The sequence below is a fragment of the Scophthalmus maximus genome, chromosome 18 (genome assembly GCF_022379125.1).
Source record: "Scophthalmus maximus strain ysfricsl-2021 chromosome 18, ASM2237912v1, whole genome shotgun sequence".
In the NCBI taxonomy this organism is placed as follows: domain Eukaryota; kingdom Metazoa; phylum Chordata; class Actinopteri; order Pleuronectiformes; family Scophthalmidae; genus Scophthalmus; species Scophthalmus maximus.
This window is the reverse complement of record NC_061532.1, coordinates 12,995,621-13,023,563: the sequence shown is the minus strand read 5'-3', so window position 1 is coordinate 13,023,563 and position 27,943 is coordinate 12,995,621. Positions and strand designations below refer to the sequence as shown.

Below are 27,943 nucleotides of genomic sequence, written 5' to 3'. Positions count from 1 at the left end.
ATCTTTTCCTCCCCGTTTGAGAGAAGATGAGATTAGAAGTCAAAACACCGCACTTATTGACATGAGCAGTGATCATTTAATTGGGTAAAATCACGTGCCGGTCACGTGACTCGGTTGTCGGGGCCCTGGGCTGCCAGGCGGCAGTGTGCAGTAGCAGTCTGCGGGCAGAGGAAGCAGCGGCACCAGCAGCAACACCGACACCACCGACACCACCACCGACACCAGCAGCAGCGGCGACAGCGGCACACGACCGAGGTGAGCGTCGCACCGGCCGTTAACGTTTCTCCGGCTTTGTTGACGTCACGTTTGATATATCATTTCACCCCACTTTGTCCCTCGCGCCACCGACTTGCGGTTATTTTTGAATAAATGTGTGCTGATGTATGAAAATAAAAATCAAATTAAAAAAAAAACCGCCGTCCGGATAAACAGTCGGTGCTAAGGTGCTAGCCGCAGTAGCCTGCTAGCGACGAGCCGTGCCCGCGGCGGGTGAACGGACGGAGCCGAGTCGCTCCCCCACTGATGTCGGTTCGGGTTCGGCTACATGTAGCTAGCCGCGCGGCTAGCCGGAGAAGCTAACACTGGCTGCTCTTTGTGGGGGGGGGGGGGGGCAGCCAACGGTGAGCTGCCTCCTCCCTCTTCGTCTCCTTGGTTGGCGTTACTTGCACAAAGGAGAGACACTTTGGGGACAGAATGACATGTTTTGATGTGCGGAGCCCGCGGAGCTCCGGGTCTCGACACCCAGCGATCTAAGCTAGCTGCGGCTAGCTCGCGGTGATGGTGTCTGTCTGGGCATCACCTCACGGGCTTCGTCCGTCATTTTTTTTTGAACGTTTACGTCGCTGGGTTTTAATTCAGCTTAACCGATTTGTAATGTGATCGTTGATATGAACATTCACTTTCGCCTCGACTGGGGCTCATGTGGACACGAACCCTTTTTGTCACAGTGACAACAGATTTAATCCAAACGTCAGTTTATATTTCCATCCATCGCTTCTCGTATATTTTATTTTATTATCGTTAGACGACAGTCGATCGCCGTCGGTTAGTTCTTTCATTGTGGTCGCTGTGCACATTTCATCCTCTCTCCTCTCTAATCACATTGCTTTGTTGTTTACCTCTCATCTGTTTCTCCACTTAAGCTGTTTTGTTTCAACCCTCTGGCCACTTTGCCAGATCACGTGAGGCTTAAATTAAAACGAGAGCTCAAATGAGACATGGTCCCTTTTTTTTAAATAATAATAATAAGTTATAATAATAACCACTAAAGTGGTTTGTCATACAAGTGAGGGCGTTTTAGGCATTCATATTCAAATGAACGGCTATAGGGGCAGATGAGTGCTTCACTGCTTGCTTTGTATAACGATTCAACCCGTGATATGATAATAAGAATAAGAACAAATTTGTTCATTTTAGACCAATTTCTGCGAGATAACGACACTTTCTGTATTTTTCTCCCAGCAGTCCTCCATGGGGTCCGTGAGGCGACTTGAGAGAATGCGATGACGTTACCAGGGTGAGCGGCTCTCCAGCGGGTTGACAGCTGATGGAGAGGAGACCCTGCTCCTCCTCCTCCTCCTCCTCCTCCTCCTCCCTCTCTCTCACACAGCCGAGATCGCACGAGGAGGAAGCTGGAGCCGCGATACGACACGCTGAACTGGACAGGAACTGAACTCATGTTAACTGGAAGCAATGGGACGCGTTGAATGAATTGCGCGCATTGTCCGTTTGTAAGTTTACAAGCCTTTTTTTTTTTTTGTGGACGTTTGCTTTTGATCAGCTGACACTTTAGTCTGGAAGTTTACCACAGAGGATTTCTAAATATTTATTGCGATACTCCCATCTGTTGCCTTGTCACTGAAACACCATCAGCGAGGCAGCTCACTGATCAAACGCGTCAACATGACTTGAATGAGTGCCTTTTGTTGTGTGCGCATCCCATCTGGGTACATGTCCCCAATTCGGCAACCTCATTTGTGCTCTTGGATAAGTTTTCACTCACCACCTTCAATCTGTACTGCAAATCAAGGAGGCAGCCGAGGGAAAGCGCAAGTACTATGCACGGTTGTCGCTGTCTCACATCCGACACCAAACCAGTAACCTCAGTGGAGGAGAGGCGCTTGTAACGGTACCCACCCCCTCCTTCTAAGAATCTCCTGACCTCCCCGCTGATACTGTTTTCGTCCACTGTGGGTGTAGAGAGCTGCAGGGATGTTTGCCGCCGTGGAGCATGGCCCTGTCCTCTGTAGCGACTCCAACATCCTTTGCCTGTCCTGGAAGGGCCGGGTGCCCAAGAGTGAGAAGGAAAAGCCGGTGTGCAGGAAGCGCTACTATGAGGAGGGCTGGCTGGCTACCGGGAACGGCCGAGGAGTCGTCGGGGTCACGTTCACGTCCAGCCACTGCCGAAGGGACCGGCCCACTCCGCAGAGAGTCAACTTCAACCTCAGAGGACACAACAGCGAGGTAAGAAGAGTTTATCGAGAAAATGTACACGAGATCATCACCATATTGAAGTGCTTAATACTGCTATTTGTAAAGAGGAGGACGGGTAAAGAACAAAAGACAAATCTGAGCAAAATTATTGTAAAAGTTTGTGTGGCAGAGTAGAGCCGATACTTACATCCAGCCCTCTTCACATTCAAATCTCCACCATAAATGGCAACAAACCATCAGATTCCTTAATTTAACCTAACACCGATAGGTTATTGATCCCATTGATCCTCTTAAAACAAGCCTCTTAAACCTCCTCACTCCTTTACACCAGGAATGCAAATTAGCACTCTGTGTTCACAAAATAGGTTTGAAGTGCAACATTTCCTTTTCCAGGCTCGTCGGACCAATTGTTAAGGGCAGTTGTTTCTCAGTGAGTATGTTGCTCCATGAGGATGTTTCACTTTAGTTGAAGGATGTCAATCCCTGAGCCATGGCAGGCAGAGAGTTTTTTGAGTTTTTACACTGCAGGAAATTTTACTTATTTGACCAGAACAGCGGGAGCAATCAGTGAAACCTTTTTCGACTTTTGAGGTATTTGGTTGAAAGCGAGACCTGTTCACTCTGTGGCTTGTGGTTTGACGCCTTGCACTAGATCTCCCCGCTGTTCCCCAGTCAAAACATGGCAGTGCTCCGCTCCCAGGCATCACTCTTGCCCTCCCAAGTTTCCCAACACTGGTGCACTAAGGCCATTTACTTAGCTTTTCGAAAGGTCAGCGGAGTATGTCCGGGTCTCTTGCCCACCGTGTGTATGAATATTCTGTCGGGTGTGCAGCATTGCTGGCACAAGTGGAAATTGCACACACACAGGTTGCTTTATTTCTTTTAGTGAGCATAGCTCTTGGTCAGATGGAGCAAGGTGCTGTGTCAGCATTCCATACGGCAGCTGAGGGGAGAGTGGATGAATCCCTACAGAGAATGACTGAAGCAGAAATGTCATGACTCTGCCTACTTGAACCTGGTCCAAGTATTGAAATTTCCCATTTGTTCTAGTGTATGCAGTGCAGAGGAGGTTAAAACCTACACAACTCTTATCCACACGCCCTTTTACATATGTGTATTTGACTCCAGCCACCTATTCAGTCACACCGACGCACCTCTTGCTACCGTGGTGTATTACATTTTATTGATTTCGCTGTGGTTGAAGCTGCATGATTTTTGCTGAAGATATTTTCAAAAGCATCCCTACTAGTTTTTGCAGTTGCAACAGCCGTACCTACATTGATTCAAACGTAACTAGACAGCTCATTTGTTTTCTAGAGAAGTAATATTTAAAATCTTTACAGTTTTGTTGCCATTCACCTGTGAGACCATCACATTTTACTCATAAAGCATGGTGAGCAGGTGGAGAGATGTGTAATGTGTTTTCATTTTAATGAACTTAAGCTGAAGTTCATCTGCACCTAATTTTTTGTGTTGTCAAAGTTGGAAATTGTACCAATGAGTTGGACATATAATTGCTTTGCGTATTTGATTTCTCTGTAATGATATATATATATATATATATATATATATATATATATATATATATATATATATATATAATGCTTAATTTGGGGTTTTCCGACAGAAGTGGAAATCACATTGCGACGCCTAATGAATTCTGTCAAGTGAGGACAGATCTGTGCTCTCGCTCACTCGCATCATTTTCCATCGCAGTTCGCATTGGGAGGGGAGAGGAAGCTGTTGGCTGTACAAAGTCCAACACCAAGGAAAATGACCCCCAAGAGTTAGGTATAGTCTCCAGTCCTGTCTAGTTATAAAAATATATTTTAGAACAGAGAACTCAGAGGGCGCTGTACCTGTGGCGACATGCATCAATAGTCTCTTCTGTCTTTCTTGTTTTATTATTTGCTTAGTTGTTTCTCAGTCTGTTATAGCTCCCTGCCTGAAGAGGGGATTTGTTCATCATGTTGTCTGACACATTGTCACTTTATTATCATGGAGCTTACAAGCTTTTTTTTCCTCCTCACAATTTTGATCTGTTTTTATGGCTGTGTTTGGCCAGCCTCACAGACTCAAGTACAGCTGAGAATTTCTCGTTCAGTGCTGTAATTCTGGAATTGCGGCAGTGGAAACGGGCACTGTTTTACCCCCGGTTATCCTGGCGGAAGGCCATGTACCCCACTAGAACCAGTCAGAAGTGTTCTGGTGAGGAAGAGGGGATGGAGCGGTGGAGACTAAGGAGACAACAGCTGCACTGCATAAGTCTGCCCTCTTTTATGCTTGCTAATGTGCAAGCTCTAAGGAATAAGATGGAGGAACTGACAAAAGTGCAACGTTTCTGTTGGAGTACAGTAACGCCTGCGTCGTTGCTTTCAACGAAGGACTCCAACTCCAATCTTGAAATCGTTCAGGAACATTTCTCAAACATTCTTGGCATCTAAGTAGAGCACGAAGGAGGCAGGAAATGACGATAATGGTTGACATTTAGTTCTGTATTCTCGCATGGGCTCACTGACATTTTTACGGAAATTTTACCAGGGGACTCAAATCCATATCAAATATTGTATCCAATCAGAACTATGTAGGAAGCACAGGGCCTCTTATTGGATTCCTTCACTCTATTCTAAAGGCAAAAACTTCAAGTCTACATTATTCATTATTTAAAGTTGTCTTTTGAAAGAGCGATGTCAATACATTTGAATTACCTTCCCTTGTCTTCGAGAGCTGCTTACTCAGCAGTGAAAGCAGTCACATCCCCTTATAGTGCCGTCCTTTTGAATGTCTGCGCTGTCATTGAACACTCGTCGTCGCTTGTGACGAGTGTCCTTTCACGTAAATTAGCTCCAGTCATGTTATGAATGAACACACACACACACACACACACACACACACACACACACACACACACACACACACACACACACACACACACACACACACACACACACACACACACACACACACACACACACAAATATAACATAAATTCATCCCTTAGGTGTCCACTCCTGCCAAGATCAATACTAAAGCCAGCATCCTTTAGTATGGCCATTATTTCTGTTGATGTATAGACCCGAGTGTCATGTGATCATTCTAATGTAAGCGAGCGTCTGAACGGATGTGTCTTTTTGAACTTGGACCATTTCAGGCAATGTATTAAAGTAAAGGGCAGATCTTTAATCCGTCAGACGTCCGTTAAGAACGCCGTAGACGGGTAGAGAGGACTATATTCTTGTAGAGTGTGGCACTGCCCCAGTCTGGATAAGGGGTTTGATTTACAATTGAGTTCACCCCCATGATAAAAACATTGGCACTCATGGCACCACAGTGCACTTGGAATTAAAACATCATATGTTGTGGTGAAGCTCAGCTGTTGTCCTGCTAATAGCATCTTTTCTGAAAGCTCTCCGGATCTTCAGCTAATGAAAAGGTTTTTCAAGGCCTGTAGTTCATCTCGGATGAAGGTTTGTCCTCCTCTCTGTGTCTGTTTCCCCTTCAGCTAGCTTGACAGGTAATTACAAGGTAGCAACTTCAAAGAGAGAAGGGGTGTGTGTGTGTGGTGCGATGCTACTTTTGTCTCAGTCTCCCACTTCCATGTTTTTTCTAGTGGGTGTCACACTATTCTTTGCTTTTAGTTTTTTCGTGGACCTTGGTTACTTAGGAGATTGCTCAAGCCTACAGTACACTGTTATGTCAGCATATTATTGTAATAAAATGCCATAGCAATAGGCACACATTTTCAACAAAATTTGAATGTGCATATTACTAAAAACAATGATGGGATGATTACTTTTATTGTTATAGATATGGGCTTTTGGATTGTGGCTAAACTGCACTTTTTGTTTAATCATTGATCAATGATCCCATCAGAATTATTTTTTGATTATGTCGGTCTTAACCAGAGCTGCAGCAAACTGTTATTTTCTTTATTGATTAGTGTACAGATATTTTTAAATTAAACTATTTAGTGTTTGAAATGTCAAAAAAAAGTGGAAAGAATTGCTTTTTTAATTGCTCAGAGACCAACAAAGCATCTTCAAATAGTTTTTTTGTCCAACCAGAAGTCCCAAACCCACAGATAGTTTGTTTACAACAATGTAAAACAGAAATGCATATATTAGAATAGGTGGGACCAGTGATGTCTATCATATTTTTCTGGTTTATAAGTCGATTAAACATCTATGTTGGTTGATGGGATTAATGTTAACTCTGTTTTGTTCGGAAAGAGATGTCTTGGACTTTTTAAAAATAATAATTTATGCCCGTTTTCTTATTTTAGACTAAAAAATAAATCAACCAGACAACTGATGCTATTTATATGTTGTTATTTAAACAGAGCGTCTAACCTTAGCAGTGGGCGTGTCATATGCATCACACTTAAATCAAACTGAAAATAGATGAAAGCAGCCCGTTTTTCTTTTTTTGTAAGACTGTACTTCTGATGCTGCAGAACAGTTCCTGTGGGATCAGAGAACATCAACACCTCATTTGACAATCAAGTGCTTTTTTTCTCTCCCCAGTACTTTGTGCTGAGATGCTGAACAGAGCGAGCAGCTATAGTCACTAGGTGACCATTCATTCACCCTGAAAGCTGAACATCTAAGACACGGCTGACAATGGCTGTCACCATATTAACAATGAAATGTCTGCCGCAGCGCAGGTTTTTGGAAAGTTGTCTTGTCAGTATCCTGTCGTTAGCTCTTGTTGTGCTCGACACAATAAGCAGTGGCTGCGTGCTGTCAGAACGCACAGTTAGACTCCTATTTCTTCAGCTAGAAAGTAGAACATCAAGTGACAAGTCTCAGGAGAGGCATTTTTCGCTTATGTTGTTAAAGATATGCACCAAAATAAAGTCCTGAGCGCAGTTTTGTCATTGTGTTCACAAATTGTTGTGACTGAAAACCCTGTTAAAGTGATGGATGCAAAGTTTTGTGTGGCTTATGAAACGGTATACAATCCATGTGCACCTTGCAACCATTCCCATGAGTCTGAAAGGCGGAGTCCCACCTGCTGGTGTTCCCCTAGAGACCAGACCCAGGCTCTTTGCTAGGGCCCTAATCCAACAGAGAAAAGTGACCCCGGGTGGCACCAGCTTGTTTACCACTTCACCATGTAGGTTGAACTCCCAGTGAAGCTTCTGTCGCCCACATGCTGATCCCAGTACTGATTTGTTCTCATCAGATGTTCCTTCCCTTAATAATAGTAAATTGGAACAAGGTGGTAATGCTTGGTGACATTTCATTTGGCACATAAATAGAGAACAGAGGCGGACACTGTAAGGTAATAACCGTATATATTCCAAGTTTTCTCTACAGAAATATCAGTTGAAAAACTTTTGTGTGGCTAAAGTTGTAAAATTCAAGTAATGGTCAGGTTCTAACAAGAGCACTCAGTAGTTGTGGTTTGTCATTCTTCGAGTTTCATACTATTCTCTTCAGAAAATGTTTGTCTTTTAATCTTTGTGTGGTCTGTTAACACTTCAGCTAGTGTTGCTGAGAGTAATAGATCAGTTGGAGTGAGTCACCTTTTTGCCACCTTGATGTTCTTCTGTGCCTACTTTTTACTTGTGCCTTGTGATGTTTTCATGCACTAAAAGTTGTTTCCCAGCGAAATCTCATGTATATATTAGTTTCTATCTCTGGTAGAGGGCCTGTGCAATTGGAAGACAGACGGATTGTAGCATAATTGAGGAAAAGTCTGGATTAAGAGATCCTGCTTCTTAATGGGCTATACTGCATTTCCTGCAATTGTTTCCTCAGTGTCACTCTGCATCACCACCTGTGTCAAGAAACTTATCGGTCTTCACTGGTCTTGTTACACTATTTAATTAGTTGCTTCCTCTCCACTATCCTCCTCCTATCATAATGTCCTCCTCTGTACCTGACGCCGCCTTATCTTTACACATCTCCTCCTTGTTGAGTACTTTCCTCTGCTCTCTCCTTATCTGACCTCTTGACATTAGAAACAATTGGCAGGATTGACGGGTACATGAATCCGCCAATGCATTAAAATGGTCTCACTGAACGTGCGTAGTGGAAATGGCTTTAGTGTGCTAATCCATCCTTGGAGAGGACATGTTGCGTAACACTCGAGCTTGCTTGGCTGCGTCCAGGTGTGAGATAAGTTCCGAAAGGGACCGAATGGCCTGTACAGTGGTTTGTCTTTGCTGCAATCAGAGTTTGTAGTCTGGGATCAGACAGACATATCGGTGGACTTTGTTATTCTTTTTGCCAATAGAAACTCCTCTTTTCAGCCTACATGGCAAAGGTCTGTGAAGACAAAAAGCTGTACTTCTTATGTTTGTCCTTTAAAAAAACCAAAACTCTTTATCCTACTGTATGTTTGCTCTTCTGTTCCAGAGAGGCGCAGTATTTGCCTAACACAAACGGACACATTTCCCTGCTAGTCACTTTGATTCAGCTCAACCCACCGCACTGACATTTTAATAAATTATTACAATCTGGAAACATATCCAAGAAATGGGAAAAAGACTACTGAATAAAAACTGTTAGCAAACAAGTTATTGCCTTGTGATGCTACAGTTTTATTTATGCATGTCATATTTCTTTACCACATGTCCTGTTTCATTACAAATTGTGGGGCAGCCCGGAGCAACATATTGCAGTCAGAAAGAATTTGGTGCACGAGCTGATTTCAGTATAGCGAACATCCTCAGGGTATTATTGTAAATTACTTTAAGTCTCTGCATACTGATGTTTTTACACATATACCATGTGAGCAATGTACACAGGCATTCAGCAGCAACCAGATTTGAACATCGCTGGACCAGATAAAATGTATGAGCTACTAGAATAAAAAAACAAACAGATTTTCTATCCATTTGATTTATTTTGATGTTATTGAATCTGGTACATAAAGTCAATAAACGTCAGCCATATAATCAACAACTGTCGGGAGAAAATGTAACCAAGTGTCTGTATACACTAAATAATGAAGGTTGATCAAAATCCTTCTGTTTTTATCAGCATTTAACTGCATGAACAAGTGAATGTGTCCACTTTACTCAAACTTTACATCTCGCCCTGTAAAAACAGTGTAAATGCTTTTATCAGATATTAATATTGATTAAAGTTTTATCACATATTTTGCTCTACTCATAAACATCCCAGATTATACGTCACTTACCTTTGCCCTCTGTCCCGTGCTGTATATCACTCCTGCCCCACTTTTCCCATTCTGGCTTCCCTGCTTTTGCATCGGGCACAGCACAGCGCTTTTCTCTAATTGAGTTTTGCGTCTGATTTAATATCACGTCAGACCCAGATTCAGGGGAGGAACGGGGTTGTGGAGGGAAGGGGGGGAGTCTCCTACCCACTTACTTGCGCTGCATCTGATTTTATTTTCAGTCAGGTGGTCAGTCATTAGTCAGGAAGGGACACGACACAGTTCGATCTAACAGAACAGGGCCAATGTCGAGCTGAGGTCTGGCTGCCTGCTGAAAACTGTATACTTGTCGTGCAACAACGGTATCTACCTAGTTAATGTTGAATCTTGCGTGCCTGCATAGGACAGTAAAAACAATGGATGTTTTAACGGTACACTGACATTGGTTATATCCTCAGATGGTTGGTGTGTTTGTGAGAGAGAGAGAGAGAGAGAGAGAGAGAGAGAGCGATAGAGAGAGCGAAAGAGAGAGAGAGAGAGAGATGGCGTGATGGCTGGGCAACAGAGCTGCACACAGCTCTACAATATAAGTAATGGCACGAACCACAAGGTTAGAGATCTTAGTTGATTCATATCATTATGAAACTGTGGTAGGACAAACTACAGCAGGTAATAAAACGAAAACTCTGCAGTGGCGAATACAGGCCACGCGCCGGGTTATGCATCACCCCTCCTTCATTCGTTTTAACCCTGCAAAACAGAAAGTCTTCCTTGCGAGGGACCTATGTTGCCATGGACCCACAAGCTCACGACTGCACCACGGTGACTGCACAGTCACAGTGTCCTCTCACTTCTGCTGACTCCGATGCAACCAGAAGCTGTCCCTTGATTTGATTTAGTCCTCTCCGTTAAGTTGCTGGGGTCAGCTCCGCTCCCAGTCTATTCAGTCTCAGCAAGAGGCTGGAGCTGCAATGACAACAGCATGGCGCCGCAGGATTGAAAGACGGTGCCAACTTGCCAAGGAAGAAGTTGTGGGCATGTGCTGGCCAAAGTGCAGAATTACTCTTACAAGTTATTGAAATAGAAGGAATAACGGACACAGAACAAATGCTTTGCCTTGCCTTAAAACATGTGGCTCTAGACATTCCAGTCATGCTGCATGACTCTTAAAACTCAAATTTTTAATATGTTATATAGTTTTATATTTCATTCTAAAGTGCATTGAAACAATATGAGCCCCTTTTTTTCTCGCAGTACTTCGCTTTGACCATGCAGCACATGGTTATTAATGAAATCTGCATGCGTCTGCACGTGGGCATGTGCCTGTTCTGCCCGTAAAGCTCCCTGGCCGCCTCGCTGTCCTGTGGCTACTCACTCTTATCCTGCCTGTCTCCATGTGACGTCTGATCTCCCAGACCGCTGCGTCACAGTAAGGTGCTCAGCTGTCGCCCTCGCGGGATGCCTGACTGGCTCACGCTAATCTCTCCACGCTGAGCTAAATTTATGCACGCACGCGTGCGCGCACGCACACACGATTCTCTCCCTTTATAGAATTACAGAGACGTATCCTAATTTCTGAATTTTTGGTTTTCCTGGACTGAAGCTCCTACCTCAACTAAAGCCTCATGTCCACACTGGTTGGAGCTGAATTATAATTGATAAAAACCATCCATAAAATATATTTTTTCTCTCCAGAGGTTGTAGATTGTGTATCCAGTGGATGGATCAACAATACAGATTTTTTTTTCTTCCCCAATGAGATCAAATTTCTCTTTGACAATACTACTGCCCACTGCTGCACCAGGTGACGGAATGATAGATGGCAAGCTGCATTTAATGACCCGTGAGATATGGTCAACTCAGCCAGAATGACATAGAGACCTTAAGAGACCCCATACCTGCAGACCTGCACCAAGTCATTCTGTCCTCTTCCCTGTGGGTTGCTGGCGGCGAGACACACCTATGAAGCACCATTAGGATTTATACGACCGGGAGCAGGAGTGAAAACACAGTAAATTCTGCTGACACGGCACCTTTTTGCTGAGGGACCAGGGCCAAGAGCGGCTGCACACTTGTTACACCCGAGGCCTGTACATGGTATATTCATACAAACATGTTTGTGCGAAAAATATATTTTTTTATGTTCACAAAGTGTAACCCTGTTAGGACGTAATTTATAAGACTTATCACTTAAATTTATGTATAACATACTTCCCAACTCTGTGATTTGCTGTTCAGAGTATTTACTTTACAGTGAAAGTTTGATGAGCTAAACTTGTTATCAGTGGAGTTACGATGACGATTTAAAGCAGTGGCCTTACTCATTAAATACACAGCGTTTACTGTGATAATAACGCCAATGCTTGTTCTCCCTGAGGCTTAATCAGCAGAGTATTATATCTTATTAAAAAGGAAATTGTATATTTTTCTGACGCTAGCAGTGGCCCTCGTTTTTCTAAAGTGGGGCGCGGCCTCCAACACTGCAAGACACTGACAAAGTTAATATAAAAGGGCAAGATACTGTCTTTTAGTACTTTTGTATTTTACTTTGGATGAACACACTGTCCATGTCACCTGTTCCACTTGACCATGGATGGATTGGACTGTGTGTTTGTTGTGAGGGATAACGAGGGGGATGCTGTTATTTGGGGGAAAAAGAGCAGGACTGGCGGGCTTATCCAACTCTCAGCCACTGATCTGTTGGATTTGCACTGGCAGAGGGTAAACCCCGCTAAAACCTGCCCTGTGTTGTGTGTTCGAGCGCGTGCAGCCCACGTGCTTTGCTCGGCGAGAGCAGCGTTGCTCCCTGGTTAGGATTATTCCTCTGGGGAATAGGCTGAGTCACGCTATAGAAGAGACTAGACAGATAGAGACACACAGACAGGAGGGAGCTGGATGGAGTTTGCAACGATGGTGACACTGACAAAGAAAGAGGTTATGAGCAGTTTGATCTCCACTGTTCTCTGACAGTGATGAACACTGACCTCTTCTGCAGCTCACCCCTCAGGATAATGAAGATCCATCTCTCTATTTACTGACCGCAGGGCAAATAAAGAAGACTCATGCATGTGTGAGTCACTGCTATAAGTGGTTGTACAGTTTACTGTTAAGACCACAATGTAGTATTTTTTTTTGTGACATTCATGCACCAGAGGCACTTTGTGTGTCCTTTTAGTTTCACCTTATTTCCTTTCTTTGCATCTGTCACTGTCTCTTTCTCGTTTTACTTTGACCTTTTATATTTTTCTTTCTCCAACTTTCCTTTTTTTGTAGCAAACTAAACTTTTTTTTTTTCAATCAAATGGAAACTAGAAACACACACCATCTGCTCCCCGACTTGAATCTAGTGTAGTGACACACCAGAAGGAACAGTCAGGAGTTTGTGGTACAGGGACAGGAAACAGAATAATTGAATCTCATTATCTTTAATATTCAGGCTATTAGCAGCTCCTTTGTGGCTTTTTCCAAATGAGGTTAACCCACTTTGTGATGTATTTTCATCTGGTCTGATGCTAAATTTATCTTGAAATGTGGGAAGGGAGTTTACTTTCTGCGTTGTCGACATTCAGCTGACGTTCTCGTTCAGAGCCACTGGTGCAGTGTCTGTTCCAAACATGAACTACTATCTCATTAACAGTTCGATATTTTATTCAATCATCTATTTATAATCTTGTAATTTCTCATGTCACTGCTGTGTTATGATATTAATTAATTAATTAATGGTCATTTTGTGGGGGTATAATTTGTGACGTTGTTGAACTGTACTGGCTTCATTCTAACCCCAGTATTTTGTCCATTCCATTTATATGAAGTGAGGTTTTTGATCCATTGTAGGAAAGAGGGGAAAATGGTGTCACAGGAAGGCCACTGCTGCCAAGTCTTTGCCATACTCCTACTCTACAAAATCTGGAATTAATTTGCATATCTCTCCAAAAAACTATTTTTTTCACCAGGAGACACTGACAGAGAGCGAACCATTAGCCACCATTCGGATGCAAAATCTTTGCATTTGAGCTCTTCTTTTGCTCCGTGTCTTTAAGGTGGTGTTGGTGCGGTGGAATGAGCCCTTCCAGAAACTGGCCACCTGTGACACAGATGGAGGGATCTTTGTTTGGATCCAGTACGAGGGACGCTGGTCTGTGGAGCTGGTCAATGACCGTGGAGCTCAGGTGAGTGATTAAACATTGATGATTAAAAATGCATTTTTACTCAAAATATTTTGTTATGTGCTTTGCACAGAACATGGAAAGTTTTTTAAGGAAGGAAATTCATGAAATCGTATTGGGTGAAATATAGTAGAAGCACAATATACAACCGAAATTGGACCAAAACACAGCGTAACAATAATTATTTAAACATAAAAGTTGTAATTTACATGGAATAGGAAAGATAAGGCACTTTATTCTTGCACCACATTTTGAATGACTGAGCTGCTTGTGTTTAAAATTTTACTCGCTGATTTAAAAAAAAAAAAACTCCCAGGAAATGTGTGATGCGTTGCTTCATCGATCAATCACTGTAACCTGCTGAACTGAGTCTGACGCAGTCTGACACCTTATCTTTTTCTGATCAATCTAGTTGGTGGATGACAGTCTAAACAACCGCCGCACTCTTCATACACATGTAGTGATCTATACAGACCTCAGCAGAGGCAATCCCAATTTAAATTTAAGCAGTATTAACCATGTACAGGAATACACGTATTTACATTTCTGTTAATACTGGGATAAAACTATGCATTTCAAATTAACAAGACCAAGTGTCAAGCGTAAAGGCCTCACTAGTGGCTCCTAGAGGTCGCGCCCCTCCTTGCATCCCAGTGCTGCTAGTGAGAGTAGCCATGCAAATAAACATGCTTGTCTCACCCATCCTCTAAATTCTTACCCACAGCTCAAGGTGCCATGTATATATGTGTTGTGTGATGTCTGCTAATTCTTCTATTTTTTAATAAACCTAATAAGCTGTCATAAAAAATATTTCATTCTTTACCTGCGTGTCTTGTCCCCTGTAGGTGAGTGACTTCACCTGGTCCCATGACGGCACCCAGGCTCTCATCTCCTACCGGGATGGCTTTGTCCTGGTGGGATCGGTTAGCGGGCAGAGACACTGGTCCTCCGAGATCAACCTGGAAAGCCAGATAACCTGTGGTATATGGACCCCTGATGACCAGCAGGTAAAACACGCACGCACACACAGAGAGAGAGAGAGAGAATTGTGATGGGTCCAATGTTTCCCTCAAGCAATGTCATCTTATGAATGTCAATAAATGTAAAGGTTTTAGGTTTCGATTTTCCACGTAGACTTGTCATTCTGAAGGCAGACAGGCCCTGAGGGAGATCGGGTGTGAGTGACAGTGAGCATTGTCTGCCTTGAATGTGTTGTGATTTTTGTAAGGCTTTGTTTTTGCTTTCACGCTGTTACATTGTCAGTTCAGGTTGGACTTTCAGTGTGTCTCTGTCTTTGTTCATCACCTTCATCTCTTTTATATATATTTCTCCAAGTTCTTTTCCTGTGATATGCTTTTATCTTTTTTTTTAACTCTTGTCTGTCATCTCCTTTCCTTTTTCTAAGCATACATAACTCCATTTTTGCCTGTTTATCTGTCCTAGTTAATTTTCTCTCTCTCTCTCTCTCTCTCCTCCTCCTCCTCCTCCCTAACAACCCCTTTCTGTTTCCGTCCCAGGTGTTGTTTGGTACTGCAGATGGACAGGTGATAGTGATGGACTGCCACGGGCGCATGCTGGCCCACATACTGCTGCATGAATCGGACGGCATCGTCAGCATGTCCTGGAACTACCCCAGTTTTCTGGTGGAGGACAGCAGTGAGAGCGACACGGACTCTGACGACTTCTCCCCACCACAAGGTTTCACTGCTCAGTTTGATTTTAATGGTGGACTTGTAATTATGATCCATTCACAGCACACACCAGGGACTTTTGTTGCATGTCACACCCCCCGCTGCCCCTATTTCCCGTCTGCCATTTTGTCTGCTGCTCACTTTACTTTGTCTAGCCAGTTCACTCACAGTTCAAGTTCAGTTTTTCTTTGTTAGAGTGTATGTCACTAGATCCATCATGTGCAGCAACCTCTGTATATTCAAGCAAACAATCACCACCTCTACCTGGTTAACCTGGAAAAGAAAGTGTGTTAATTATATACAAAAATAAAAAATACAAAATCCCCAGGACTCAAATAAAATAAACTTACCTGCTGTGTCAAGGATGTATCCCTGGTAGTTGAGTGTGATGCCAGTGGACTATCTTTAGAATTAGGGCCTGCCCTCTTTACAGCTCAGTCTACAACTTGGATTCAAAAATAACTAACTTATATATAGATTTGCTTATTTTTGTCGTTTGTCGTGGTACACTGAGATGTGAGCATCCACACAGGGGAAGCGTTGCATATAGTTTGACTTCCCCACTCTCCTGCTGCTCTGTGTGTACACCAGCCCATGTATGGACCCAAGTTTTATTGGCTCCTGTTTTGTCTTTTTATATCCTCTTCTCTTCGCCTTAATTACTCCCAGTTGCTACAGCTGTACTGGTGAGTGTCTGTCCTCGTCCCACTGTGATTTCTTTTCTCTTTTTTTTTCCTTCTTACACTGTGGCCAAGTAGTAAAGCTGAAAAGTGCTTGCCTTGGCTAGAACACTGATTATGCTCTAACTCACTAATTAATCCAGTCAATAGTAATTGATCAGGCCTGATAGAAATGATCTCTCAAGTCAACAGCCACAGACCGAGACACCAGGCAGCCTTTTCCTCCGCCTGCCAGATCTCTCTGTCATGAAATATGATGATGACCTATCATCACTGCACAGCACAGCACAACAAACTACTTTACAGCAGTATCATAGATATGATTCGATGCAACAACACCCATCGCAAATTGATTACTCTAGGGATTTAGTTACTGATTTTGAGCTGAGAGTCAAGCAGAGGTGGATTATTTTTTTCAATCATTCCAGGACTATGTGAAAGAACAGACAAGATTTTTTTTTTTTTAATGCAAATCACATGGGTCGCTGTGCGAAGGTGTGTTATTTATAGCACTTTGACGGAGAATGGCACTTGTTTGCAGCAGTGAAATGTGCTGAGTTTGTTTTAGTGCCGTTGTGTGTTCTTGTGAATAGGACGCACTGAAAATGAATCACAACTGTCAGGATGTGGGCCTGTCTCCCATAATTGCCCTCGACTACAATAAACGCACACAGTCTCACAAACACACACACATACGTGGCGATACATGCACGCACTTACGCACGGCAAACGCACGCACGCAGTCTTCCTCGCTTCCAGTCTGTTTTTATGGCCCACTCTGGGAGTGAATATTGATCTCCCAATCCTCTGTAGGATACCAGTATGATGCCTCATTCATGGCTGCAGCAGCTCACAATTCTTCTCACTGCCAATTATTTACTCCATTACTCTTTCATTGATGAAATGACAGGAAATCATCCATCACAGTTTTCTAAAGCCGGCAGGGATGCCATCAAAATGCTTTATTAAAATAGTTGGTAAATAATTGATTTATTAATTGATAAATCGGTCTTGTTACTTACGCTCTCTGTATATTGCTATATAAATTTAAATCCCCAGGATTTTAATTACTGGTGTGTATAATTTTACCTCTAGTCCACCTTTCGTGAACATTTATCGTCACACCATCAGAACCACATTACTTCAGAGTACAAACATGGGAGTCAGAGCAGCTGTCTGTTCCCTCATTGTGTTTCTCCAAAACTGAGATGTTTGCGCTGTCCTTTGTCTCTTCTCAGTGCACAACCAGAAGCCACTGCTGACAGTAAGCTTCACCTCTGGTGACATCAGCCTGATGAACAACTACGATGACCTCTCCCCCACCCTCATCCACACCAATCTAAAGGGTGGGTTGGTCTCTTATCATTATTTATACTGTTGAGCATTGTAGCAACTTTGTCTCATTTGTCTCATCGTTTCTCTCACGTACTTCATACCAATAACACATGATGTCTCGATGGGCTGCATATGTTAATGTTGATAACATCATGAGTACCTTTTCTTGTTGTCCTGTGCTGTAGATGTGGTGGTCCAGTGGTGCTCACAGGGGGACCTCCTTGCCGTGGCAGGGATGGAGAGGACGCTCCTCTCCACTGACCCCTCCTGTCCTCCCCCCACCAGGAACGCCATTGTCAAGTTCTTCAACGTTCAGGGTGAACATATCTACACACTGGACACGCCAGCACAGGTGATCATCTACTGGAGTCAAACCTGGTTTTAAAGATCTCAATGACTGGACTCTTCTTCTGTGCATATCTAAAGACTAAAAGCTGCCAATTGGCTTTCATCCTAGGAAAAATATATTTCATCCTTCACTTTGATAAGATTCTTTGTAAATGACCAGTAAATTATTTGATAGATTACAGTAAGTGTCAAAGATAAATGACTTGTTTGGATAATAGATTGACGTTGGTAAGGTATGGAAATATGACAGATTACACACCTGGACAATTTGGCCAAGATAATGACATTTCCACGCATAGATAATTCTTTAAAATTGTTTGTACTGACATTCAAGACGTCTGACGAGAGAATAATTCAGACTAAAACAGATTTGAGGGTACTGTGGGCATTACCAAGGTCTGTCCAGCAGTGTACCATACACTTGCACATTCTCTCATCTTTTTGTAAGTGATATTGAAGAAGACTGCTGTCCTCAGAAATCACTCTTGAGAAATGTGCTCTAGCAAAGCCTTTTTTATCGCAGCCGTAACTGTCAAAAAAAATAACATTCACCCATTTTTAATGTTTAACATTAACCTCATGAAAAGATGCAGTGCACTCTCTAATGCATCTGCTCCATTATCTTGCAGCGCCCGATCACGACGCTGTGCTGGGGTCACCGGGACTCCCGTCTGTTCTTGGCGTGTGGCCCGGCGCTTTACGCGGTGCGAGTGGAGCACCGCGTAGCCGGCCTGCAGCTACTCTGCCAGCAGGGCATCGCCACAGCGGTGAAGGAGGAGAAAGATATTGCCAAGCTCACTATGCCTTCCCGCCTATGTTCTTACGTCACTGCCGCTTTCATCCCCACCATAAAGGTAACACAAGGCAGGAGGTTGTGAAGTCATTACAACCATAAAAATAAATGTGCAGAACCTTCCAGGAATGGTGCTCGATAAATACTGATGCTGTCATAGATGTCACCCTCTGAGACATGAGATGACCAAGATGAACATCCTCTGTGAAAAGGACACATGCAAATTGACAGTCAGACTAGCTGATAAAGTGTAGCTTAGCATCAAGTAGCAAAACACTTGAAATGAAATAATCGTGATAATAGCAAAGATTTTCAACTACACTTTCTCTTCCAGCCCCCCATCCCAGATCCCAACAACATGCGCGACTTTGTGAGCTATCCAACCGCTGGGAACGAGCGTCTGCACTGCACCATGAAGCGCACGGAGGACAACCCTGAGGTGGGGGGACCCTGTTACACTCTGTACCTGGAGTACCTCGGGGGTCTGGTGCCCATCCTCAAGGGCAGACGGATAAGCAAACTGCGTCCAGAGTTTGTCATCATGGACCCCAAGACCGACGGGAAGACAGGTAAAATTGAGCTTCCTTCAGATTAGTAACCTAACAGATCATGATGACCTGACATGTTTTCTAATTAGTGTCTAATCCAACCAGTAAGAACTGGGACATTTAATTCTGCTGTCTATTTATTCCTGAATATTTTAAATGATGAATGTTTTCCTCACAGACACATTCGTCTGCCCCGTTACTTTTCGAGTTATTTGAGCTTCTCGAGTTGGTGCTCAGTCAGTTAGTATGTTTTAGTCTCATAGGGTAGATTGGGCCCGTGTTGATTAAAAGCTGTTTAACGGGGGGTTCTGATGGCACCCGGGTTCCTCATAAATCAAACTGCCCTCTCTCCATGCAGTGATAAATATAAGTCAGCCGCGAAATGGTTCCAGCCCATTCACACTTTAATGACCATCAAATAAATTAGCTTGGCCTAAACCAGAGGAGCAGTGGTTCACAAACCCCACATGAATAAGGAGAAGAATGACTGAAACAATGGTTTAAAGTTTAACCTGAGAACTGGACATTGATAATAACCCATTTGCTCAAAAGTAACTAGTTTTTCCAACCATCCTATTTTTTCTCCTTAGATGAGATATACGGCAACAGTCTCATATCTGCCATGATCGACAGCTGCAACTGCTCAGACTCCAGTGACATCGAGCTGAGCGACGACTGGGTCGGCAAGAAATCTCCAAAGATATCCAGGGGCAGCAAATCCCCCAAATTACCCAGGTAACCATACGATTGACCCGTGTGTACTGCAGGATTTCATCCATAACTAATATTTCCTTTTTTAATGTGGAGAAAACCCCAATAGCAGTGAGCATACCACGTGAAACAGCTGGTCTGAAAGTCTCCCCACATATGGGATCCAAGAAGTTTTTGTTGTGTTTCCCAGTTATTTAGTTTTTGTGTTTAAAAATTTCAGTATTCTTCTGTGAAAGGAGGGTACCAAAGAATTATTTCATATTTTTTTCATAGCTGTTTCTTCACCCTACAACATAAAAACATTAGAATAAACCATTAAATTATGTTTTAATACATTTGAGTACTTTATAAGTTTAATTGTGCATAAATTGAAGAAATAGTGTGGCATCCCAGCCCTTAGCTATTATTGAAAATCTTAACCTTCTCATATCAACCCTTTGCATCAATGATGCATTTGAATGGACATTTTTATTTTTTGTTTATGCTTTCGCTGCATGCCTAAACTTAATTTTTTTATTTGCTACCTTCTCTGTAGAGACTTAGTTTGTCCCTTTACCAACAGGATCAACATTGATCCCAGAAAATCGCCCAAACTGTCCCGTACTACACAGGAGATCTCCAGGTCACCACGGTTACCCATACGGAAGCCCTCGATTGGTTCACCCAGTCTAACACGGAAGGAATTTCCTCTAGATGACATCACTCAGGTAAAAGCAGATTTTTGATGGCGGCGCATTCACTGCATCAAACAGTGGCTGGGTGAGAAGACAGTGATGGGCTCCAAGCCCTTTTTGCTCCACTGCTGCCACCTTTAGATGAGTTATGTCACTGTTGGTCCAGGTGGTGGGGGTTTTGTTGCTTAACAAGAAGCTCATATATAAATGCATGTATGTAATGATTATCTTCTGTTCCTTGCAGCAAAATTACCTAGCTCAGGTCACCTCCAATATTTGGGGAACAAAGTTCAAGATTGTGGGGCTGGCCGCGTTCTTGCCAACTAATCTGGGTGCAGGTAACCGATCAACATGTTTTTCTTTGGCAAAAAAGCTGATGAATAAATTAATAAAAATGTCCTTTTATTTTTCTCTGTCCCTCACCCCTCAGTCATCTATAAGACAAGCCTCCTACATCTGCAGCCCAGACAGATGACCATATACCTGCCAGAGGTGCGTAAGATCTCCATGGACTACATCAATCTGCCCGTCTTCAGCCCGAATGTTTTCAGTGAGGACGAAGATGACCTGCCTGTCACAGGCCCTGCTGGTGGCACTGATGACAACCCTCCCTGCACTGTCAACATCCCCATCGCCCCCATTCATAGTCCTGCCCAGGCCATGTCCCCTGCTCAGAGCATTGGTCTGGTCCAGTCACTCCTAGCCAATCAAAATGTTCAGCTGGACGTCCTCACAAATTCCACCGCAACCCCTGCAGGTGCAGCTGCCGGTGGGTCAGACCAAAGTCAGGACAACATCCTGACGGCCCAGTACACTGTTCCCACCAGGTATTCTAGTCCTGGTCAGGTCATCTTTGGGGGACTGGAAATGAGTCGCCTAATGGTGGGACCACCGCCTGCTCATCATCCATCACAACAACAACAACAACAACAACAACAACAACAACAACCAAATCACTATCATCAACAGCAGCAGCAGCACCAACAACAACAACTACAACACCAACAACAACAAATTCAGCAACAGCAACTCCAACAACAGCAGCAGATGCTCCAGCACCAACATTTACAACAGCACATTCAGCAGCAACTTCAACACATGCAGCAGCAACAACAGCACCAACAGCAGCTCCAGCAGCACATACAGCAACAGCAGCAACTACAACAGCAGCAACAACACATTCAGCAGCAACTACAGCAACAGATGCATCATCAACAGCAATCGCAGCAGCAGCAGCATCAGTTGCAACAGCAGCATCAGATGCAACAGCAGCAGCAGCAGCATCAGATGCAACAGCAGCAGCAGCAGCAGCAACAACAGATGCAACAACAACAACAGCAACAGATGCAACAACAGCAGCAGCATCAGATGCAACAACAACAACATTACCAGATGCAACAACAGCAGCATCACCATCAACTTCAGCAGCAGCTTCAGATTCAAATCCCTGTTCCCTCCCTCTCATCGGGACAGCATTCAGGTGCAGCTGTGCACCAGCTCCAGTCGGGGGCGCTGCAGATCCAGATCCCTCATCCGCCTGCCGATCTAGTGGTCGAGAGAGCATCGGGGGGCGAACATGAGCACCTACTGAAAATCAAAACCACTCGATCGACTCCCCAGCTGGCTGAGGGGGACACGGTGGTGTTCAGTGCCCCTCTGGAGCTCAGCAAGATGAATCCTCCACCCCCCTATCCCGGGACGGTGGCTGCTGCTGTGGCTGCTGCAGCAGCTGCTGCTGCCTCGGCGTCCGCCTCCGCTGCAGCCTCCAATGCCACATCTGCACAAGGAGGGGGCGCCAGTGGGACTCCTCCTCCTGGTGACCTTTGTCTGAAGAAGGGCGAGTTTCCACTCTATCCTTCAGGTCAGCAACAAGCACAGTACCCCACACCACTGGGATATGAAAGGATAACCACATTTGACAGCAGTGGGAATGTGGAGGAAGTATGTCGTCCTCGAACGCGCCTTGTCTGTAATCAGAATGTGTACACACTCCAGGGACCTGGCAGTTCCGCCACTCTCAGGGTCACCTCTTCGTCGTCCTCCTCTTCAGCTGAAAAGAAGATCCAGCTGCCCTATACCTCTGCAACTCTCAACAGACTTACTGCACCTCGCTACTCCATACCCAGCGGAGATCCGCCTCCGTACCCGGACACAGCCAACCAGAACAGCGCTGTTGGCAGGAACCCCGGGCAGAGGCTCGACAGCAGTCTAATCCACGCCACTCTCAGGAGGAACAGCCGAGAGGCTGCTCTCAAAGTTTCCCAGATGCTGGAACCACCTAGACCACTGCCTCCTAAGGCCAAAAATAGTGCACTAGCAGCCTCATTCCAGCAGAGGGTTCCCACAGCCTTATACACCTGCAGTCAGTGTAGCAGTGGATCCAGTGTTGGAGCGACTGCTCCAGGGAGTGCTAATGGGATAGCAGGAGGAACTATCATCAGACAAGACTTCCCTCCCAGGAACGGGGCACCACACAGCACAGTAATCGTTCACTCCAACAGCACCACTCCCCTGGCCTCCCAGTCTTCGTACAACCTGCTGAGCGCCCTTGAAGCATCTGGGAGTGCAGTAGGAGGAGGAAGCAGCAGAGATCGAGCCGATTATGTAAATTCAGCATATTCTGAGGATGAAACACTGAATCAGACTCTGAGGCATCTGGCATTAGGAGGAAATGATGCGTCAGGGTTGATTGTCAAACGCCCACCTCCCTACCAGTGGGACCCAGCTGCCACAGAGGAAGTGTGGGTTCCTCAGGAACGGACGGCCACATTGAACCCCACAGGACCCCACAAGCCACCCCCACTTATTCTTAGCCCAGCTCAGCACTTGGATGTGTCCAGGCTGCCCTTTGTCCTTTCTCCAAAGTCCCCCACTAGCCCCAGTGCTGCATCATTTCAAGCTGCCGCAGCAGCTGCGGGTTACCAAATCTCTCTCCAGTACCCTCCAGCAACTGCCTATTCTGGAGCCCAGCTCCAGCCCATTCCAGGGTCCCCACGCCCCTGCTCCTCCCCAAAAGAAATGGTGGCACCAGTGCCCTTCTCGCAGCAGGATGCAACACTTGTATTACCGCCGGGTTACCCTGCAAATCTGGCGAACCTGGCCTGCTGCCCCCTCCCGCCCATGTATCCAGGAGGAAGCAATTGTTCTGGGCTTCCCATTCCTCCCATTGCTCTTCACACTCCTTGGGGTACCTATAGCGCTTGCCCTCCTATGCCCAGTCCTGCCGTGCCACTCCCACCGAAAGCCTCCCACATGACAGTAGACAAAAATGTTCTTTCCCCTCCTCCCCCTCCCCCTCCTCCTCCACCACCCCCTCCACCGCCACCAGCAGAACTGCAGAACCACGGAGGATTACAAGAGGCCATTGCAGAGGCTGGGGAAGGTTTTCAAGAGGTGCTCTCCTTGACTGAGAGCCCTGTGCCACAGCGGTCTGAGAAGTTCAGCAAGAAGAACCGCAAGCGGGGGGATGGTCGGGCCGACGAAGCCAACGTGCCACCACTGGCCGAAGGGAGCAAGCCAAAGAAGGAGGGCAGAGCTCTGGGCGATTTTAACTCTCTCATCTCCAGTCCGCGGCTGGGAGGGAGGGACAAGAAGAAGCTGAAGGGACAGAAAGAGCAGCAGCTGAAGCCTAAGAAGTTGAGCAAGGCTACTGCCAACAGTGAGTTCCAAGACAGTTCGGAAAGCGAGCCAGAGCTGTTCATCAGCGGGGATGAGCTGCTCAATCAGTGCCAGAGTGGCAAGAAAGGCTGGAAGAGTAAGAGGAACCTGAGGGCTGCCAGTGAACTCGACGAGTTCAAGTGCCGAAAGGCCAATGAGAAGGAGGACCGGGGGCTGGGCAGCCAGGGGTTTGTGTATGTCATGGCCAACAAGCAGCCACTGTGGAATGAGGCCACGCAGGTCTACCAGCTGGACTTTGGTGGGCGCGTCACCCAGGAGTCTGCGAAAAACTTTCAAATTGAACTGGAGGGCAGACAGGTAGGAGAAATAGCACTCACTGCATGTTATTCTCATATTGTAAGTATTGTTTGACAAAGTGTCACTGAGAGAACCTTCTTTGCCTTTAGTCTGTATGAACTTTTTTTGTTTTTCTACACAGGTGATGCAGTTTGGTAGAATTGATGGCAATGCCTACATCCTGGATTTCCAGTATCCCTTCTCTGCTGTCCAGGCCTTTGCGGTGGCTTTAGCCAATGTCACTCAACGCCTCAAATGAGACGACCCATCCCTACGTACCCTGAGATATATGTTGGACTTTAAATGCAATCTGTTGAAGGGGCACAGTTGTTTCATTTGAGATTAATAATCTTTGATTTCGGAGAGAAGAGCATTGTCCGCCCCGGTCATAGAAAAGAGATACAATCATGCTGCACTACACAATGCTGCCACTAGAGTTGGTGCAATAAGCATTGACTGCATTTTGCCAAGGATGCCCTCAGATTTTCTCCATTCGGGAGTCGGCGGCACCTCGCGTACTTGTAGGGCCAAAGAGCTGAGCTTTGGTAATCATCATGCAAAATAAATGCTGCTTTAGCTAGAAGAAGCTTGTAGACTTAAGTACCGATAGGTTGACTGAGAGAAGAATTGTCACGGTGCAGTTTTCAACAGAGGCAGCAGTAATACTTGAAAACCACTCTGGAGATCAAAGATGTTTTTTTTTTGTGTGTGTTTTTTCTCCCAGAGCGTACAGGTACTACTGGGCACTGAAATCCATTGCTGTACAAAACTTCAGTGAAACAGTTACCACTTTATTATATTGCTTTTGCTTTTAGGATGTTATTAAATGACTAAACATTCTAGAAGGTAGGAGGGACTTTTTTTTTTCTGTCGCTATCAGCCATTCCTACTGCTCCCATCTATCTCGGCTGGAATTGAGGCTTAGGTATATGCATCATTTAGGAGCACTACTAAGAGTTCACACTTGTCACTTGATGTGAAAGGTGCGTCACTGTTACAAACTTTGGGAGGTTGAGGAGTAAAATATGTCCCAGGTGACCTGCAGTCTTTTCCACGTGTTTTCCCTTGGGACTTTGAAGGAAGAAGAAAAATGTTACTCCGCTACGTGGATTAATTTATATGTACATTTTGTTGTTTATCTTTTCAGATATCATTTTTTTTAACATTATCATCATTGTTTGTGAGACACAAGCTCCATACCCTGTCAACACAGATTTCAACTTACCTGCTTTATTTGGGAGACTTGAGTTTGAATATTGCAGAGTAGTCTGGATTATTGAGGGGGGAGCAGCGTACAGAATAGCTTTGACCGACATATCCTGTACTTGAGTGAAGTATCTACATACGGTGACACGGGCGCCAAAAGAGGTCACCATTGGCCGAGATGGAACAACTTAACGTCTGGGACGGAGAGATTTGTCACCTGCTTTCACTTCTGTGAAGTGAGTATGTAGTCGGGGGGAGGGAGGGAGGGAGGGAGGGAAGGCTATCTTTGCTCTTAAAGATCACACTTAACATGTAAGCAAGGTACAGGAAATATTTTTGTATATTTCACCTATGCCATTTCATACCCTTTACAGAAGTCATGTAAATACAGTCATGTGTAAATGTTGTGGGGACTGCGGTGACTTTGACAGACGTCTCTTCTTGCACCTGTCTCCGATCGTGTTCTTCGTGTAACTTCAGGTGTGGAGCGAAGCTGTAGTACTGTTTTAACTCGACGGCTACAACCACAGAGGAAAAAAGTTGTAAAGCTGAAATCATTGTCACTGAATCTTTAAAGTCAGAACTGCAATGAAGGATGAAGCTAATGAAATCTGATCATTTTAATAAGCTGACACTGAAATCTGAAAAGCTGGTTTATTTTTTATTTTATTTTTCTTTCAGGCGGTGAAGCTTGTGTTCGTGTTAAAGTAAGGACGGAGCAGGGCCATCTGATAGGAGTCTGGGCAACAGGCACATTTGCAAAAGTCTGCAATGGGTTTTTATTTGTAAAAGACAGTAGACAAAATCACTCAAAAATGGCAGTAATATTTAGGCTTAGTAACATTAGGTCGATGTGTTGGGGTCACCTGAAATATCTGTGCCAAAATATGCATTTGGTAAAATTTAGAGTTGGAAAAAATGCTCTGCTTTGTTCTCTGGGTTTATGAGATTATTTCATACTTAAATGTGATCTGCCCACATCACAGCGAGATGCATGTCCGTCGAAGGAGGGTTGAAAGGATCGAGATTAAAAGGAAGATCTCTACTGATCCTAAAAGATTTAAAAATTTAAAAAAATAAATGAAATAAAAACATAAGCATGGCGTTAAGAGAAAATATCCACCTTTTTGTGTTAGTTGTGCAATATTTCGTTTTGGGGAGAAAGAGGAAAAAAAAATCATTCGTCATCACTTTTGACCACAGTTTGATACCGTTCTTTTTGTTCAGCATTTCAATTGCTGGTCTGTATATTTTATTTATGAGATTATTTCCTAAAGGAGATATAGTAACTATACATACTGTATATTGTGGGGTTTTTCTGAACATTTCTTTGTGCTGATAAAAAGTTTGTTACAAGTGAAGCCCAAGTTGTGAGATTGGAATGTGGGGTGGGGTCGTCGGGGAAGGGGAAGGGGCAGATGCTCTGTTTCGTGAGGTTTGCATTGGCTGGAAAAGATGTGAATGAGCAAGTGCCCAGTTTAGTGTAGCTGGTAGACTAGTCGCGTAGAGTGTAACTGTCAAGTCGAGGTGTGTCTGTAATCAACCGTGCAGTCGACCGATCCCATCAGTGTTAAATCGATCTCCAAACGTGTGTGTGGACATGGCTTCTTCTACATACACACACACCACTCACAAAGGTTCCCAAGTGTAATCCACCGAGTTCGTGTTCAAAAATCGCCTATGGACTTTAGGTCAAGGATTCACTTTAAAAACTGATTTTATGAGACGGCTTGTTGTAGATACTGTAGGATTTTACCTTTTCTTTAGAAAAGACGACGTGCTTTGTATTTGTAGATGTAGACTTTAAATGACAAAAAACACAAAAAATCTCGAGTCTGATTTGGTGACTGAACGTGTATAGTGAATGGATAGTAAGGCATGCCATGTAAATTATTTTATAATTGTATATGTCACGCATCTTTTGAATAAAACGTCATTGTTTCAGAAAAAAAAAAAAAAACGTTTCATCACTATATTCAGTATTGCTGCTTGACTTCAGACGTGGCCTTGTCCAAACCTCTGAGACATTTTTTTTTGTGTTTTTATATGTTTTTTTATTCTTTTATGTTGTGGTCTAACAACTTTTGTGAAACACTTTTGCTCTGTGAAAAAAACTGTAGTACAATTTTCTTTGTCATAGCAGGAAAAGCACCGTGGAACCAACACTGAGAATAAATCACAACAGTCACATGAAGTCATTAATAAGTTACTTCTTCTGCCAATCCACTCTACATGATGAAAGGAAAACCCTCAATCGGTTGTTGGAAGTCGACTCC

At 44.2% G+C, this 27,943-nt stretch overlaps 1 protein-coding gene across 1 annotated transcript; it reads left to right on the top strand.

Annotated features, from left to right (window-relative positions):
- Window positions 1-71: 71 nt before the first annotated feature.
- On the top strand, window positions 72-27,627 carry tulp4a (TUB like protein 4a). Its single transcript, XM_047328769.1, has 16 exons — window positions 72-255; window positions 1,462-1,730; window positions 2,200-2,463; window positions 13,602-13,730; window positions 14,573-14,734; window positions 15,245-15,425; window positions 17,337-17,444; window positions 17,619-17,785; window positions 18,411-18,635; window positions 18,909-19,143; window positions 19,713-19,857; window positions 20,396-20,540; window positions 20,752-20,845; window positions 20,938-21,493; window positions 21,731-24,482; window positions 24,604-27,627. The coding sequence occupies exons 2-16, from the start codon at window positions 1,707-1,709 to the stop codon at window positions 24,718-24,720; spliced, it is 5,304 nt and encodes a 1,767-aa protein (XP_047184725.1). The 5' UTR covers window positions 72-255; window positions 1,462-1,706; the 3' UTR covers window positions 24,721-27,627.
- Window positions 27,628-27,943: the final 316 nt, after the last annotated feature.